Source organism: Meleagris gallopavo, chromosome 10 (assembly GCF_000146605.3).
Source record: "Meleagris gallopavo isolate NT-WF06-2002-E0010 breed Aviagen turkey brand Nicholas breeding stock chromosome 10, Turkey_5.1, whole genome shotgun sequence".
NCBI lineage: Eukaryota > Metazoa > Chordata > Aves > Galliformes > Phasianidae > Meleagris > Meleagris gallopavo.
Genome location: NC_015020.2, coordinates 26,194,188 through 26,213,495, shown reverse-complemented (window position 1 = coordinate 26,213,495; position 19,308 = coordinate 26,194,188). Strand labels below are relative to the sequence as shown.

The following is a 19,308-nucleotide window of genomic DNA, read 5'->3' as shown; positions in this document are numbered from 1 at the left end:
CGGGCTCAACGCAGCGTGCGGCGGCCGAAGATTCCATGGAAGCTACGGGAGAGAGGGGCGGCGGCGGCAGAGTGCAGCCCCCTACCCCTCCGGCTGCCTATATACCCCCCCAGGACACGCCCCGGCCCGCCTGGCGGCGCGCGCACGCCGTAGGGAGACTACCGCTCCCCAGCATGCCGCGGCCCGCACTCTGCGGGGCTCTCAGAGCGCCGCCGCGCGAGGGCTGCTGGGAACCGTAGTCCCAGGAGGGAGTCGCCGCCGCGAGGCCGCGCGGCGCGCTGGGAAGTGTAGTGCGGGTGAGGCGGAGCGCAGGGAAATGAAGTTCCGGCGGGAAATGCCGCTCCGCCGCACTGCCTGCTGGGAACTGCAGTTCGGCAGCACGGCCGTGAGGGTCCCTTATGAAAAGCCCTGAGAAACCCCGCGGCCGTGCCGGTGCCAAAGCAAGCCGGCACTGATCGTCTAACAAGTAGAGAAAACCAAAATAAAGTATTGGTTCCTCTGCTAAGGCCGCAGGTGGGATCTCCGTGCAGCTGTGCGTGTTCTCAGAGCTCAGCTTGTTCGTACTCCGATGGCAAGGCTGGTCGTGAAGGGCTGAAACGGAACAAAACACTCTCGGTGCAGCCTTCCAGCCCTGCTCGGCACTGAGCAGCACTCAGAAAATCACCAACACAGCAAAACAGCAGGCAGGAAAGCAGCGGCACAGGTAAGAGCCCTATTAAGGCAGCCCAGGCAGACGTCAGACACACTGACATGAAGGGGTGCTCTGAGTTTATTTCATTGTTTATAACCGTACAGGCAGGAACGAGCCCCCCACCTCCAGAACTCAGACTGCACATCTTTGGTAAAGAGACACAGGACAACTTCATGGGAAAGGTAGGATGGATATTTGTAAGGCTTAACAGTGCTGAGGCTATTGGGAGAGGAAGGTCTGAGAGCTAGGAGCTATCCATGCTGCAAGCAATGGAGATGCTTGCCCTGAAGGCCTGCTCCAAGGGCACGCGTTTATTCTCCTCAACTCAACAGACAAATTAGAAAGAAAAAAGGAGAGAGTTTTAAGTTCCACAAGTATTCCAAAGAGGATAAAAAGCACACAGCATGGCTGGCAACTTGGGTTTTAACCAAAGTTTTATGGACAAAGTGCAACTGCAGCACATTTCACCGTATTCCTTGTATAAAGTATTAATGAAGATACTGAAGCTGACAGCTGAGCAGTTGTTTAGTCTGAAAATGCTCTTTCTTATTTTCCCCTACTTATGGTAATAAAGATTTCAAAACCGTTCAGCAGACCCAAAGTATTGCCCTTGCCTGATAACGATGTTTGGAACTCAATTTAGACTCTTCCATTCTTTATCTAATGCCAAAAGATTTGATGCTCCCCAGGGCAAGCTTGCAGTCATTGTAATAAATCTGCAACCTCTGACATGGAAGCTACAGGATCTCCAGAAAGAAGGTTAATCAAAAGCGGTACATCGTAAGAAAACCTACTCAGGAAGGAAGGTTTTGTATAGATGGGGCTGGGTGGGTTTTTTTTGACAAATTATGGCACTAATTACTGTGTAGGAAAAGTATATAGAGGAGCATGTTATTCTAACACCTTATTTTCTTGTAGTTAATAGGGATCATTGAAGGGATAATGGGGGTGTCCGGCATCTCTTGGTACTGGCTTTCCATTCACCTGTGAAGTAAGCAGACAGACACATGTCAGAAAGATAAAGATCCATTCTTTCTCTCTTTCAAATTCGAATGGTTTCAACTGGTAAATCTTCATATGTCAAATATCTGGGAGATCTTCTTGAGCTTAATCAAGAGTTGTTCCCTTTACTCCTAAGTCCTCTAAGCACTTCTAGAAAGAAATATTTTTTGTAGCCTAAAGGAAGAGTCTCTATTCCAGCTTCTTAGGATTGAAGAAGCAAATTAAGAGTAGTTAAGCATTTTGCCTTGTAGCCATTACTGAATAAATGCTGCAGTGTTCATGCTTCGCAGCACTTTGCAGAAGTCAGCACTTTTGCCCATCTTTTCACGACAGAGTTGATGGACTGCCAATTTAACACATGGATTATACACTGAAACACCAGTGTCACTGAATTCTTTCCTAGCAGTTTTTAATAACACACCTACTGTAAGAACATTTTCATGAATAACCAGTTTTTCCAGCTGTAAAATGGGAATGCTGAAACTAACATTTGTTGATAATGAAACAAAGACTTTGGGTGGCCCAATGCAGATGTAGTCACACAGAAGTCTCAGGTTCTATGTCCCAATGCTGAGCACTCACACACACAAATTGCATTCCTAGGTGTATTAAGTCCACTGCAAAATCCCAGTTTACTAGGAGCTGGGGTAAGACCTTGCACCTAATCTGTGATGTTTGAGGAAATTTATGTGCAGCATCAGCAAGGAGATGCATCTCCACAGGTGAGTAGTATCATTCAGCTAAAACTTATACTAAGCACATAATGGCTGAGTAAAAGTCATGTTAGACACATGATTGATTTTTATACATGTGATTTTTTATACTACTGTGAAGTTAGATATCACTCAAAATGTTACGGGGGCAGAGGCAATCACAGGTACTTTCAAATCAAGTATCTTCTAGCAAGTCCCCCTATTAGCTTTCAGATTAAATCCCACATTTCAAAGTGACTGGAATCCGTAGCTGACAAGAACCAGGGGAGTGTAAAAATAGTCACCTGGGGGCACTCGAGAGCACAAAACCAGAATGCTACGGTTTAATATTCGGCTGGTGCTCAGTTTAAAATAAAATTAAGGTGAAATGAAACTGTCAGCTGAAGGCAATGCTTAAAACTATGGACAAAACTATCTTCATGTTTTCTCATATGCTTCTGAGAGCCAACAACTGCAAGTTCCTAGAATTCACGTTCCTTATCTCTCCCACCTCCTCCTGCCCCAGTTACTTTCCCATGCATATTTTCCCGACTCTGATCAGCTCTTCAGGTATCTATATTTGTTAGCAGCATGTCAAAACAGCAGCTGCCAGAAGCAACGTTGTATACAGCTGTTTCCAGACTACCCCAGGAATCTGAAGGACAAAGGGGAGTAAATCAGCAGCGAAGACACTGTAGATCAACAGCAGCTATCAGAAAAGGACAGATCATGTGCACAGCACCCCTCTCCTCCTGTCCTGGCTTGCTAGTCATTCAATTTTGCTTATGTATATTTCTTAGCTTGTGTTTCCAGAAGTTTGGATGTCAGGCTGATACCAGGTATGGCTAAACAACTTCCAGCCTCTATCCTGGTAATGATCTGTTAAAATGTAAAACGTTTTAAACTGCCTACATGCAATATAATAGATTCACATCAGACGTAGAGCAAAACAACAAGGCGAAGAGGAATGGCACAACTATGAGACTCTGTGGTTATGTACCAGCGAGGTAAAGCAAGGGAAAACCATCTCATCAGTTATGACACTGCCACATCACACTGAAATCCAGACACTATAAATTAGATTCGTAAAGGAGATAGGCATGAAAGGTTAGACAGGCATTTTAATTCACAGATGATGAAAATTCTTTCTGATACGCCTGGAAGGGATAGGCTGGAGACAAAAGGTTCCGCTTGAGATCTTACAGCTAGAGTAACATTTTACTTCTCCTCATCTCGCTTCTTCCTGTCTTATTATCTGTCAGTATGGCAATATCTTTGAAGCCCAGCTGCATCATACTCACACCTTTATCTAGCTGGATGGGCTAGCGCTTTGAACTGTATTTCATCTCTTCTCTGTGTGTCATTGATCTGATCACATCTCCCAGCTAACAAAACCACATGCATTGTCCCTAGATAGTCCGAGCCAGGCTACGTTCCAAATGCATTTTGCAGCTTTGTTACCAAAAAACAACTTTGTTTGCAGCACGAGCAGGAAAACACTTGAAAGAAACATCCTGTCAGCAGCAGGTGTGTTTGCCACTACCACATTCACCCACAAGAAGTTAAGCTGGCGGTTTGATACAAACTTCCAACCCATAAGCAAAGAGAATTTTGATTGCAGGGATGTGGGAATTTATATTTACACACACACACAGACACACACACACAAGTAGCCCTACAGTTAAAAGCATGGCCTCTCATAAGCTTTTCTTTTGAAAAATTATTTCAGCTTAGATACCCTAAAAAGAGGTAGTGCTCTAACTCATACGTAGTTCTGACAGGATACAGAAAACCCACCTTGTGGCCACATGCACATAATCAAAACTATCAGGGAAGTGAGGATTTACCGTAATCATTGGCACAATGTAACGCCAGTTTTTATTCAGGCTTCCAATGTGGCTCACCTCCTCTTCTGTGAGACTGAAATCAAATACCTAAGAACAAAAGCAAGAGGCTTAGTTTAGTAACCATAACTTTTCATATTGAATTCTGTTGAATTGTGCCTCTTGGTTTTGTTTCCTTTAGAAGCCACAAACATCCCCCTGGGTCAGGAATTTCTGCAGAGTGAAATTGCACTCCTCAGCAATCCAGGACAGAACGTATCAGCAGCAGTGCCCCTAAACATTGAACTATTTCAGCATTTAATTTCAGGTGACAGTTAAAAACCAGGAGCAACAGACACACAATTAATTAAGCTGCAGTTGCATAATATTTCTTTTTATTTTCAAAAAATAAAACCTATGGGCCATATTAGAATTGCAAGATCCTAGTGTTAAAAGCCAAGGAAAAGTACTGCCAGTTGTTACATTTCAAACATCTTAAGAATCTTTGACTTTGGTAAAAGTCCTGGCCTCAAGCAGAAGGAATTTACACACAGCTCTGAACAATGGAAGTTATGCACCTGTAAAAACCCTGGCTTCTACCAGCATTACTTTGTGTTCAATTTATAAATATAAAGTTGCAAGTAAATAAATTTTACCAGAAACACTGAAACAAAAGCTTAAAAATGGAAGTGTTCATATCCTTGCTAGTTCTAAACCATCACTAATACTGCATAGCTCTCTTCCACAAAAATGAACAGTGGGACTGGTCTTCCGAATGCTCTCTCTTGAACCAGCGTTCTGTTCCCACACAGATCTAAACCTTGACTAACTGCAGTGTTCTCTGGAGATTTTTGCACTCTCTAGCAGCATACTGCATCCCAGACTTTGGTTTAATGGGAGTAACAGCTGCAGAAACAAATCCTTGCTTAAAAACAAGCGTGCAACCTGCCAGTCTGTCTGATTAAGGGATGAAAAAAAATCACAGGAGGTGATTCAGAGACCCACCGAATTACTGCAAGTCAATGTTCAAATAGTTTCTGTACACAAATACACAGTGTTGCTTGAAACCTCTTTGCTTTCCTGACATCTTTAACTTCCCTATGCACACGCATACTTTGACTGGTATGAAGCACGTGCCTCAGACTCTTGTAGCAGGACAGTATGTTACTCACATGAAAGGACATTGCTGAAACTCCTCATCTCCATCTGAGCTTACCTGGAGATTCTGCAGAATGCGAGCAGGAGTCACACTTTTGGGAACAGTCACCACTTTACGCTGCGCTTGCCATCTGTGAGGGAAGAGCGATTTTCTATGCATTTTCTATGCATGCTGCCCAACAATTCTGACGTTTATTTTGGTTCAACAATTATCAGTGGCAGCAGAGATGCCACTTATGGTTTCTGCAAACAAAATACCCCAAAGAAGACCAACATAGCACTGTATTGTATTAGGATGTAGCAAAAGAGCGACCACCAGACTAACTGATGAAAGGAAGATGTCCATTCCTTTGACGAAGCAAACAGTTTTCAGGTGTCGAGCCACAAACCCAAGAAATAGAAAAATGCACGTAACAGTTTTACATCAATTCTAGCATGACCCCAAAAAACAGTAAAACACAAAAAACCCCCAAGTGATTTTCTGGTGACTTGAGAACAAAGCCTTCAGCGTGTTCGGCTGGCAGGGTAACTTACTGCTGCCCAAGATTGTGCTAGATATAAAGCCAAACAAAAGAATGAGGATAGAAACCCAGTGCTACTTCGCAAAGTGCTAATCACATTCTGGATATCACTCAACCACGTTGTTTCTCAGTACAGTTTCTGTTACCCAAGCATGAAGCAGCAAACAGTTCTTCACTGTGAAGGAAGGTAAGTCCCTTCCACAATCTCTCTTCCTTAGAGCTCTTTTGAATGCAGGAGCAGAGGCTGTAAGGTTCAAGCAACTGGCCATATGCAAATCTAAAACAAGCAGCAATTGGGTTTGCTTTTGGGCTTTTGGCACTTTCTGATTCTAACTCCCCACTTTATAGGGGAAAAAACACATATCCTGAAGTAGATGCCTTCGAGCTTTATTTAAGGCCAGGTCCCAAATGTCACCCTCTCTCAGATGTTCTATACCTGAGGATGATCTGTGCAGGTGACTTCTTGTATTTTTCTGCCAGTTTTTTGATCCCAGGTTCCTCTAGAAGCACAGGCTCATCTGGGTGTTTCCACATGCGATCAGGAGAACCCAGGGGACTGTAGGCAGTAACAACCAGCCCTCGTTTCTGGCAGTGAGCTATCAGCTCATTCTGGGCTAGGTAAGGATGACATTCTACCTATTAAAATGACCGACAAAGAATGGCCAAAGAAAAATTATCAATACAGAACTCTAAATAAACAGTGATGAAAAGCTCAGCAGAATCAAACACATCACAAGAGGTCATTGCAGGTTCTGGAAAACCTTATGAGGCTATAACTCATAACAAGGAAGATGAAAAATGGCATGGTAGCCTAAGATTATAGTAAAAGGAAAAGAGATTGCTTAACCTTAGAATGCTGGATTTATCTCCGTGTATCCAACAGATCATCCAACAAGCAAGGGAGCTCTGTAAGAGGGATTTAAGTTAGTCCCTCAATCTTTTTTCTTTTTTTTTCCTGTAGACTAAATTGATCCTCACAGGAAGAAACAAAATCTTCTGTAGAAGAGTTGTCCACTAAATAGATGTAATGGCCACGAACATGGATACAGGCCTTTTTCCCCATTTAATTCACCTGTCTGGAAGGACCTTCTGTGTGTCTACTCCTGCATGCATGGATATACTTCTCCCTGTACATCAGAAGCTGCACTCCTTGTGCTAAACAGGCAGCGTTGGTTTTCTTCACTCCCATGGAAAACCAGGAAGGCATACCTCCTCCTCCTCATCTCCTTTATTCATCTTACCTGGAGCACAGCTGGTTTGACAGTAGCCACGCTTAATACATCATCGATCTGACGACTATTGAAGTTTGACAGCCCAATGGCTTTTGCAAGACCTTTTTCTACCAGCTTCTCCATAGCCTTCCAGGTATCCTTGTAGTCAGTGTAGTCATAACGCATCGTGCCATCAGGATTCTTTGGGAAGAGATTGTCCCCTCGTCTGCAGCATGAAAGGCAAGGTGTAAATACACAAAGCACGTGATTTCTATTATATTAGATCTTCACTTAAAGAAACTTTATTCAAAGTACTCTTAAGTACTTTGCATGGTTAAAATGTAAAACCTAAGCTTATGCATGGTTTGGAAGCTGGAGTACAAACTGAGCAAATTTCTCTTCTAAATTCCATGATGAAGACTCAGCCTACGAGAAATTATTTTACACACAGTTTTTCCTATGTAAACTTGTGATATAGTACTTGAAACCTCTTACCTATAGCACACTGCTTGCCTGTAGTGACTACACAAAAAAATTCAGCCACTGCATATGTAACAACAGCCCTTTGATCGCAGTGCAGTTGATTAGAGCTGCAACCCAGAAAGTAGCTTGGTTGTTCAGTCTGTTTTTCAGGAAGGACCGATAGTCTGTTTGGAGCTGTTACCAAAGGGATCTTGGTTTAAGAGCTATGTAACAGAGACTGAGTGCAAAGTAGTCTGGTATTCCCACTCTGTTTGGATTCTGCAGCAGTGTCAGCACTGGTGCAAGCTCTGGTTTTCAGAGAAGTCTAAACATGTACATGTTGCCTGTAGGATGGGTGTGTTTCCAGTTAGTCATACCAACTCACTTAATAAAATAAAAGACAAACCAACTAAGCACCCAAAGCCACACATAGGAAGGAGCTGGTTATGTCAGGTGCCACCAGCACAATACCTAAGGGCTGTGAGGTCTCTGAGCAGCTCATGCTCGGAGAGGTGCCAGTGCTGCCTCATGGCCACTGCAGAACACTGCTAGCCCAGATCTTGGAGACTGTCTTACGTTGCTCTAGCTAAGCAGTGAATGTGGTGCAGCAGCACTTGGGGACCCGTTCTTGTGCACATCATTTTTGTTTGTACATCTATCCATCTGATAATCATATGAGCTCTCAACCTTGAAAAGCAGCCTCATATGTCAAGAGTAGAAAATGTATTAAGTGAGAGATACAAGAGGCCTAGGGTACTGTGATTATCATCTGGAAGTCCATATTAATTTCCACTTAAATAATATATCTTCTGCAACATTCCCAGCTCAGTAGGTATTGTAGGTAATCAGGCACTAAAGCAGTAGAAGCAAAGCTAGTGGAAAACTGAGAGTGAACTTTTATCAATGAGAAAAGGTCAAGATCTGAACATTAGTTTTGCCAACATTTGCCACGACAGCGGCAGTTTAAATAATAATACCTGCATAGACATTATTATTTGTGTTCCACGTTATTGTCAAAGCAATGTTTAAATGTTTTTGTCCAAACAACTGTAAAACAAACCTATTTCAAAATAGGGGGAATTTTTAACAGCAGTTCTTCCTCCAGAGCAGCCCTGCTTGAAAACACTTCCTCATTCTGTTGTGATGAGGGACACATTTAGAACTGGAGCGTCTTTCATGAATGTTGTATGCTTGGAAAAAATCAGTTCACATGACTGGAAGGGGAAAAATGTTATAAGATTGTAAAATAGGCTGAAGCCTTCTGAGTCTGACAGGGTTTCTCCTGGTAAGTGAAGTGTCCATGCAAACAGCTGGGCAGGATTTTTTTTTCTCTTCTTTTTACTAAATGTTGAAACAGGGGAAAAAAAGGAAAAAAAAAACAGTATCCATGGCTACAAGAAAACAAAGCAATGATCACTGCTTCTGGCAGGATTGCAGGATACACAGAACTAGCATTTAATTTCCCCTATTTCTTCAAATCTTAGAATGACTGCACTTCAAGTGTCATAAGAGGCCATTTTCATTTCCTTCTCATACAGACTCCACCATGACACTGCATGTGCTCAGTTCCAGTACAGTTAATAACTATCAGTGAAAAGTGCTGCCTTCTTTACAAAGTACCTCATTTTCATTTCAAAGATAAGAACAACAAATTCCCAGCCAACTCAAAGAAGAATAATTAAATAGGAGCAATAGTTTCTGTGAATGAATGTATCAAATATGAATGAATGTACTGGTTTCAGGTAGAGAGTATCAGTCTGTTGGGCTGCAATATAAACCACCCACAAAACATCCTGCAGGCAGCTTACACTGGAAGGAAGACACAGCTCAAAAAGAAGCTCCAAGCTTAGGACAGAACACCAACCACTTATGTAAAACTGGGCCTTCTGCATCCTGCACCCTTTCCAGGCTGAACTTACTCAAAGGCATGGGGCCAGTGCATGAGGTACAGATCCAGGTAATCCAGTTTCAAATCTGCAAGTGTTTTTCTTAGTGCTGGCTCAACATCTTCTGGGTGGTGCTTGGTATTCCACAGCTTTGATGTTACAAACAGGTCCTCCCTTTTAATAACCTTTAAGAAAGGGAGGAGAGCACAATTTACCAGAAAGGACTGAGAAAGAACAGCAGCAATTCCCCAAATATCTTTAGAAGTTTAAATAAGTTAACACGTGGAACCTACAAATTAAACCTTTCAGAAACGCGCTAGATGGAGAAAAGAGAAATAGACACATAAGTGAGCTGATCCCCAAATACATCAAATGCTTAGCAATTCCCTAGAAGTTCTGACACAACAAAACAACCCCTCCACACTTCCCAAACAAATTCAAGAGTTAAAGCCACTACTCAGCATAAATGAAAGATTACTTGGTTTATTCGTGTGTACGTTTTGCAATTTCTGTTAAACAATTCACAGTCAAGGCACAACCAGCTCACTTGGGCTACGTTCAGCACGTTATAAACTAAGAATGTTTCTCAAAGGACGTGGGAAAATAAACAAGCAGTTTCCCCAAACCTCTGCACTTGAATGTCTAAGTTCTGGGAGGAATGCACCAAGAACTGAATGTCACTTATCAGAAGGATAAGACTTAGAAATTGAATAGAAATTAGAATTTAAATAGAAATAGAAATTTAGGTATTTAGGAAGTATAAAATGTGGAATGGAGATCATGTTTGACACACTGAAGTCATCAGAAGGCATCTCTTATCGACCAAATTACACTCAAGTCAACAGTATATAGGAATGATTAATTCCTTCATTTCTCTCCTCCATCCATTCAGTTACTTGTGGATCACATATCAGCTGTTGTGCTCAACAAGCACAACGTTCTAAAAATTCTTTAGTTAGCTAATACAAACTAAGTAAAAATAGTCCTATGCTTCTCCATGTTAGTTGCCAGTATCCAAAGGGTGCAAAGGAATCCCTGGGGCAAGCTGAAAGCAGCCTCTCTGCAGCTAAGCACCTAACAAAGAGATTGCCCCACAGCAATGGGCAGAGGACCAGAGAAAAAGAAACACAAGAATTTCATTCCAGGGGCTCTGAGGCCATGTGCATAATTCTTCTGGTCCCTCGGGCAAACAAGAGCAAAAGGATGACTTGAAGATTTCACCCGAGATAATTCACAGGAATGTCAGTTACATTCCATTACGGCCATGAAGCTCAGTGCAGGCCCTAGAGTCACAGTTACCAAACCTTCAAACGCAGTCACTATTTAAAAAAATCAATAGTCACTGAATTTGCTGCAACTACCCAGCACTGCACAACACTCTGAACTGGCAAAGTAGAGTAAATTCTCACCTATTTTCTATTATAACTATTGATTCTGGCATCCTCTCTTTTTTGAACACATGAATTAGGCTATTGGATGGGAAGGTGTTTATCTGGGAATTCAAATTTTCTCTAAGCTTCCTTGCAAGTACTCCAGACGATCATTCCTCCTCCTGACAGCCAGAATGACTCCAGAGTAGAGAAAGCCCTCTTTCATGCCTGCCCTGGTTAATAACAAACAGCTGGGTCCAGAAGAAAAAGCCACAGACATTAACTTCACAGTCTGCTCTTTCAGATCACATCTGTAAATTCTGATACAACATACAGTCATAGGGTTCTTGTGTTTTTACCTTGTTGGGCCCAAGGCATTCCTGGAAAGCATCACCAATCTCTGCTTCATTGCTGTAGGCTGCTGCACAGTCAATGTGGCGATAACCCACGCTTAGGGCATATTTCACTGCTTCTTTCACCTGTAATCACAAACAGATTACCAAATCCAACCAGTGGAAAGGAACACAACTGAAAGAAATTGCTGAGGACTTACTGAGGAACAGTGCCAAAGTACAGAGCTACAGAAGCTCATGAGATCCAAGCAGAATAGGTAAGAGTGCCCTATGGCACAGCCTTTGTGAGCAAAGAGCCAGGTGCTAGCAGGCACTCCAAGAGTAAGGTGAAAATGGACCATGCATGCAGGGCAAGCATGGAAGAACTTACTGCACAGAATGGAAATTCAATCTTAGCTATAGCTGCCACACTTCTGTTAAATATCAGAGGAGCTGAAAGAAACAATTTTCAAATAAATATTTATCAAGACAGTCTTAGTGGAACTGAACAGCCAATCAATCAGTGTTAGCCAAGCTTGAAAGGCACAAGCTCTCCCCTAGTAAAAGGAAAGCCAGATTTCTAATTTCGTCATTTCCAGAGCTCAGGTTTGGTTCAAATATTTACTTTCTAAGATAAGGCCACTTTATGGCACATTTTTCTTCTGTGTCTCGTTCTCACTGATTGTGCAACAGCAGTCACTATACTGGTGGTTATTAACCCATGGCCTGTAGGAATCTCCTGCTGGTGCTCGATTTCACATTTTGGTTTACACACTTCTGACGAAGAAAGTGCTGCCAACAGCCAGAATGGCTGGAACCCAGGCACCACACTTTGCATGTGTTTCTGCTGTTGAAAGCTTTAATGAGGCACAAATACAAAGTATAAAATCACATGCTGGCATTAGATACAGAGCAAGGCTAGAAAGCAAAGAGGGAAACACAGAATGGCATCTCTTCCAGGATGCTTAAGTGGCTTTTGAGTAGAGGTTTTCAATGAAAATTTTAAATATCTGATTGTGTAAACATGAAGAAATTACTCTAGTGTCACCATCTCCCTTTAAACAGACAGAGCATTAAGTAAAATCCATTCTATTTAACTTCCAGTGGTCGGTATGCACATATCCTCTGTTCACCTCGTAAGTGCTACAGTCAGAGCACACCCCTGTACAAGGATTTCTATATACTGCTCTTCCCAGACCTGTCTCGTGGGACTGATGGAGATTAAGTTGCTCTTTGTCTGAGGCTTGATGCAATAGGGCACTAATCTAGTTAGAGATATTAAAAACATGTCAACAAGGGCTAGAGCCTGATTGCTTTCTTTCAGCTCAAGTACCGGCATTTTCAATTTTAAAGCTAACAAAGTGATCAAAATCGAGTACAGACTCTTGCTTTCAGACACTAGTAAAAAGGGGGGAATGAAATGTGAAAGAGATCTCTCTTCTGCTGGTGAATTTCATTTGCTTTTCCTGTTAAGAACTGCAGTAAAAGAAGACACAGGATATTCTGACTACATTCTTTGGCATTTTGAGAGGAAAAGTGGGACTCAGACTGGTTGCCCTTAGCCAGAATGACAAAGCACTTCTACTACAGTGAAATCAGCTCTTCCTTTCTCTAGCAGGATGGTATTTACAGTCCTTCTTTCACTTTGACAAGACATTTCTCAGAAGGTTACTGGGAAGTCAAGGTCACAAGAACTCTGAAATCACTTGGGACAGGCTAAAGGCTTTTAAAACTGAATATTCCCCCCTCCATAAGGGCAGAAGTCAAGGGAAAGAAGCACGCTCTGTTTAATTTGGGGTGTGCCCACCCCCCTTTTTATTTTTAAAAGCATAGCAGAAAGGAAAGGGAAACCAGCATTTTTCTGAACTAATCTCTCATTTCCTCTATCACGTATTGTTTTTTATTTTATAAATCCGAGCAGGAAAAAAATTTGCCATAAAACTTTATGGCACCACTTGCAGAAAACCAGAGGCAAGGCACTCCAAATGCCTCTGGAAAGTTATAAAAGCAGAGGCCATATTTCAGTATCAGCGTTTTCATCTATTTCTAGCACTGAAAAACTAGAACCACTCACATAACTATGGTTTGGATCTGGGCACAATTTTCACTTGTGTAAACTATTCTCAGCTTACTCAGACATTCCCATCTGAACTGAGAGGTCCCGTTCCATGCAAAAGGCAAATATCAAGAGCAAGATGTACAAATAAGAACTTCTCTGAGGCAGTTAACTCTAATAGAAGGATGTGAGTGTAAGAAGAGTCCTTTGTTTCAAGAGAAAGTTTTTGTATTCTTGACATGCAGGTACATGCGTTTCCTGGGGTGGGGAAGACTCAGCATTAGTTAGAGATTCAAATGCCTCAGGATATTTTGTGTTGTATGGTAGTAACAACCAGAGGATCCTTTCAGCTTTCCTTTAGTGCAGCCTGTGGAAGGAGCAATTACTGAATTAATTTTTATTCCATTGGTTGAGTCAGACAGCTTAAGTAAAAACAGATCATCAGGCCATGTGATATTCAGATGCAGTATGACCAAACAGTTTGGTGTAAAGGAAGGAACTCAGACCACCATATGAATGGTAGCTTGCAGTTAACGTTCCCTAAAGCAGTGAGTTATGCCTCCTACACTTCGGATATTTAATTCAAGTTCTTCCCTTAATATATCCCAGTAGTAGTGAATTTGTGCTCCCATGTGCAGGATAGGATTCTCTAGATACTCTGGCAAGGTTTTCAGGACCTAAGCAGTCTCCTCCACAGCTGCAGTGCTGTCACAAGACACCCAGCCTGACTGGTTTTCTGAGGTACGCATTTCCTCTTCTGGCTTTCCTGAACTTTCACAGAGAAATACAGCCTCCCCTCAGCCCCACATTTCCTGTCCCAACAGAGCCAGCCTCTGTCACAGCACATGAGGCCGTTCCATCCTCCAGGCTGAAAGCGTGGCCCACTTGCGAGAAGAAAACATTAAAGGACTACAGCTCCAGTGCTAGTAGTCCGTGCCACTGATATTCCTGATGCTCCAGTCTCAAAGGACTTTTGTCTTTGGACCCATTCATGCTACTGCTCAGAAGCTTTTGTGCTGTATTCACTTCCACTCAATAGCTCTCCATCATGTTCTTATGGTAACATCTAAAACAAATTTCTCTTCTTAGCATTTGATCATGTAAAGCAAAAAAACAATGTTATTCTAAATTATCTCCTGTTATTCTAAGTAATCTTTATTAGATTCATTAGTTCTTTTTCCCTCTGACCTCATCTTCTATGAAACTGGGGCTGCAATGGTATCTTTGTCCTGGATTGCTGAGATCTGGCTTCAAGTTGAAGGATTGCTTAGGATCAGGAATTATAATGGCAATGATAAAGAAATTAATCAAGAGAGTAAGGTCAAGACTGAAAAACAGCTTGGCAAGGAAAATAACTGCAACCTGCAAAATATTTACTTGAAATAATTTAAAAGCAATCTGTTTCCACTCTTGCTCCTAATTAAGCCCCTGTACAAAAGGGATTTTGATAAGTAGTGTGTATTTGGGAGTTGGCTGCATTGAATACAGTGATTATCCTGCCTGTGTGTGTCTTTGGCCCTTGGTCTTTAATTCACAGTCAGTTACTCTCCCTGTACTACATCATGCCCTTTCAGAAATAAATCATTTGGACACCCTGCCAAATTGCTGCTGTGCATCTGAATCTGATAAATGTCCATTAAAAATGAAAAGGATGCAAACAATTTCCAAGAGTGATAAACAGGAACTCATTTATTCCACAGGAATAGCAGCATCTTCTGTAACTCTGGCTATTTTATACTACATTTTCGAGATTATGCCTTCAATACACTCAAAGAACACATCTTTGAAGGCAGTAATTGTTCCACAGTTGTGACCCCCACTGACTTCCGTTGGACCCCAGGTAGATCTAAGTAGCAGATACCTTGCTGGGTTCAGCTGCTGGCAGTGCTGCTTATGATGGCAAAATCTACCTGAGATAGGCTTATATTATGCACAAGCAGGATCTTTCTTGGCTGTAAGACTGCACTTTCCCCAGGACAGTTAGTGCACAAAGTAACATGTTGATATTTTGTTTGTTTAGTTTCAGGCATTTGTTTTAGTACGATGCACATTAAACTACCTTGGGTCTGCAGAAATTCATCCACTACATTCCTGCTTATTAATAAATGTAATACAGCTGGCAGCTGATGTGCTAGAGCTGAACATTCATCCTCATCCTCATTTAGCAAGCTGACGGACAGCTCACACTGCCTGGGGTTCCACATCATTACAGCTTCCATTCCAAACAGAACCACTGTCCTGACAATTGTTTGGGCAGGAAACACGATAAGAAGGTGACTCTGAATAAATGTAATTTTTATAGCTTGTTTCCTACCTTTTTCTCCAGCTGGCAAGAAGAATAGCACAAGGAGTCATCTCAAGAAGGCTTTCTGAACTTTCCATCTGTCACAGGCATGGTTTCACCTGACTTACTCCTGTAACTATCATAAAGCTAATATGAAAGTATAAGCAAGATACATGTTTACTGACATGCAGTGCTACACGAAGTCCAAAAGGCATTAAAATAATAATACCAATTAAGAAATCCTCCAAAGATGACGACACTCCTGCTGGACACTGTGTATACCTGCTGTGAAAGGCAAGGTCTGCCCTCAGGAATTTATCTTTTAACTAAATTAAAAAGAAAGGAAAAGACAGACAAGGAAAAGTATTACAACAGGAGGCACAGTTCACAGCATGCAAACACAGTCTGCCATAAAACACAGAATTGTTTCCAAGTCTGCCATTTGCCATTTCATTGAATTTAGAAACAGAGTGGCCCTCTAATGACACGTTAGCCATCACAGCCTAAAGGCAAGGTGACCCAAACAAGTTCTGAGTTCTGCGGCTAAACACAGACAGACCACAGGAATAAGACTTATTACAACAACTAGAGCTCTTGCCTCCCAAAATAATCCTTTCAACTGAGTCACAACAAGCCAGAGGGATGCCTGGTCAGACTGGTAGCCTGAAGATTGCAAAGTGAGGCACCATATTATAACTACAGCACTAATTTCTGGATTCATCTCCCAGAGCACCACTGCCTGAGGTCTGGTTTAATGAGTCTTAAGGGATCTGCTACTGCTGCTGCTGTTGTCTTAAAGCCTCTCACATGCATCTCAGTCATGCTTCTGTGGACCTATGACTAAACCCTTGCAAGTACAGGATCCAGGTCTCAGACCCAGGATATTCAGAAGAGATGTACAAAATGCAAGTAGCAGGTGAGAGCACATGATGCTAATGTGTGGTTTGTTCTCTACTTACTTGGCCAGGTTCACTTTTCCAGGTTCCCAGTCCTATGAGAGGGATCTTCTGCCCATTGTAGAGTGCAACAAAGTCAGATCCTGCAGACATTTTTGCTTCAAGAAGAAAAGACCAAACTGAGTTTTTGCAGCAATTCAGTAGATTATATAAAATGTCCTTTTCTATGCAAAAGTGAATAAATAAAATCACACAGGTTTTGATAATGCTTTAATTATTACACTGGAACAAAGCTGAAGCAAGGTCTTCTAGTGGTACAAACCAGATAGCAATACCTTATAGCTATAAAAGAGACTAGAAAGAAATGCTCTTTCTCCTTCTCTTCATTCCTATTCTTTTATCTCTAAGTGCACAGCTGTGAGTTTTCTCCCACTTGAGAAGTACATACAATCTCTCCCTTCCAAATCAGCTGTAAGCATTGATGATACAGAAAGAAGCAAAGCCTTAGGACTTCTGCACAGTCTTTCTCTTTCACCAACTCCCTGCTGACTGACTGAGGAACCAAGCTCTAATTACTGCTGCAGTTGGGGATAAACACATATTTTTAAGTAATTCTGACATATCGATGTAAATAGCCATGTGCAAAAAAGCAGTAGGTCTTTATGTATTTGTACATTCTGAACCCCAAAATGACTTTGTCGTCCTGCTCTTTTCCATCTCCTTGCTCAAGTGGTAAGGAATGCTATCTTTTAAAGAGCTGAAAAGTCTCCTGTTCCCATACTGTGGAAATCTGCCTGTGGACTCTGCTGGCAATTCGAGAACAAGAACTCAACTTGCCTAGGATGCATTTCAAGTACAGACAATATAACAACTAGTATTGCTATCACAGAAGGTAATAGTAATACTGATTTATCACACATTCACAGAAGAGTAGCATTCTTCTATTACTAAAGGGAGAACATGAAAGTACTGCACAAGGTAAACGTCACTTTGGGCTTGGGCTTCTGTCATGCTTAACACCAGATATGCATGCATTTTCCACGTGAAATGCAATACAGCCCCAGCAGGATCTTCCATTACCTGTTGCTGGCGTTACAGCTGCTGCAGACAGTAATCTGCTCATAGACTTTATCAAAGAGGAAGCTTTTATACTGTGTCCCAACATCCTCCCAATCTATCTTTCTGGCCGAACTGTTAAAAACAAACCACATTCAGGATGAGCTCCAAAGGCAGCCAGTTGACTTCAGCAGAAGATGAGGAAGTCACTTCTCAAGTTTAGCTGTGTCCAAACTCCTGAATGCTATTTACTTAAAAACACACAGACAAGAACAAGAGTGGAAGAACACAATGCTGACTAAGTGGCTGACTATGCAGGAGGAATGTATATCTTCAAAGAGAAGCCTTCACACAGAATACTGCTCCAAAACAGCCTTCTCCATAATGCTGTTACCCTCTTTCTCCTACAAATAAGCACCTACTCATGGATGCCCTCACTCAGCTTTTCAAGCCACGTGTTTTGAGATGGAGATCCCCAGCACTGTTAGCCTGAGTAGGCCCAGGCTCAAGCAGCATTGTACCTCACACACAGCGTGGCCTTCATGCTGCACACACCTCACAGCTGGAGGATATGCTCAGCAGAACAGAGCAGAACGCAGGCAGCTCCCACTTGGTACATGTCATTAGGCCACCTGCTCATCCTTGCCTTTATCTAACAGAGCAGGAAGTTCTCATGTGAGCGTCTTCTCTGTTTGGCAGTACAAGTGAGTTGTTTTCTTGTAAGAGAATCCTATAACAGCTCCAGTAACCAAAACAATGGGCCTACACAGCACACTGCATGTGTAATGGACAGCTGCTTGATGCTGTGCCGCACAGGGTGCCCAGCAGGTGAAGGGATGTCTGATTACCCACACGATTTGCCTTCTTTATAGGGCTATAAATGTGATAAACAGCACTTGAGATACTACTCTGCTGAGTCTGAATGCCTTTCCTACTGGTACTGCAATGGCCCAACACCTCCTGGTACAGAATAGTTGGACAAATCAGCCTGGATTTGCACTGAGGAGACTGCTAGTGTGTGTCCATTTTGGGAAGGGGCTATACAAAAGCCAGAATAGGATACTAACATTCTCTTCTGTGCTGAAGATTTGCACAGACATTTTGTTGCCAGCTGTGCACAGCTGGTCCACTTTACCTGGGTTAAGCTGCCTGCATGATTCTTACATCGCGCGATGCAACCAAGGCCCGGGGGCTTTCACATTCATGCTGCCCTACAGCACCATGCACCAGGCGTGTGTTCCACACTGCCATGTTGTGCAATCATCTTAAATGCAGCACTTCGCCCAGAAGACAAGGTGCGAGTTTAATTGCTAACTAACATCAGCGTGTTCTGTGGAACCATCTCGCTTCATGTAAAATCGTTGTACATTAACACTGCAGTGAGAGCAGAGCTGCGGACTTGGGAAGAATGGAAATGCTACAAGAAAACACTCATTAATAGTTTCCACTCAGATTCTTTCCCTAATGAGGAGATGCAAAGTGTCCGTGACCTGTTGTCAGTCTGCTCATTATAAGGCAGTTCTTTTAAGAAGGGAGAAAATACAAGCAAATACAAAAAAAGAAGGTACAGCTGGTACAAGTGAGATACGGCTTCAACATCACTCATCTCTCCTATTCCCACACTGACACGAAAGAGCAAAGCTCAGAATAACTTCAAGCAGTGCGTGCAGGAGGCTGCATTCATAACACGGGAAGTGCAAACTACGCCCCTCCATCCACCCACGCTCACAGCTCGCCGGTAACCAAAGCCACGAACCTTCTGCCAGCAAAATACATACAAGCGTGTACTACGGCAGCAGCGCACACGTACGTACATTGCTAAAACCGCAAAATCGGGCCTGGCCCGGCCCCGCCCCGCCCCGCCTCCC

At 42.5% G+C, this 19,308-nt stretch overlaps 1 protein-coding gene across 1 annotated transcript; it reads right to left on the bottom strand.

Moving 5' to 3' along the window:
• Positions 1-751: 751 nt before the first annotated feature.
• Positions 752-17,571, bottom strand: AKR1A1 (aldo-keto reductase family 1 member A1). The gene is made up of 9 exons (XM_003208801.2): positions 17,465-17,571; positions 16,448-16,542; positions 11,176-11,295; positions 9,480-9,631; positions 7,129-7,324; positions 6,324-6,523; positions 5,425-5,497; positions 4,233-4,319; positions 752-1,675 (listed from the first exon to the last, which is right to left on the bottom strand). The coding sequence occupies exons 1-9, from the start codon at positions 17,547-17,549 to the stop codon at positions 1,610-1,612; spliced, it is 1,074 nt and encodes a 357-aa protein (XP_003208849.1). The 5' UTR covers positions 17,550-17,571; the 3' UTR covers positions 752-1,609.
• Positions 17,572-19,308: the final 1,737 nt, after the last annotated feature.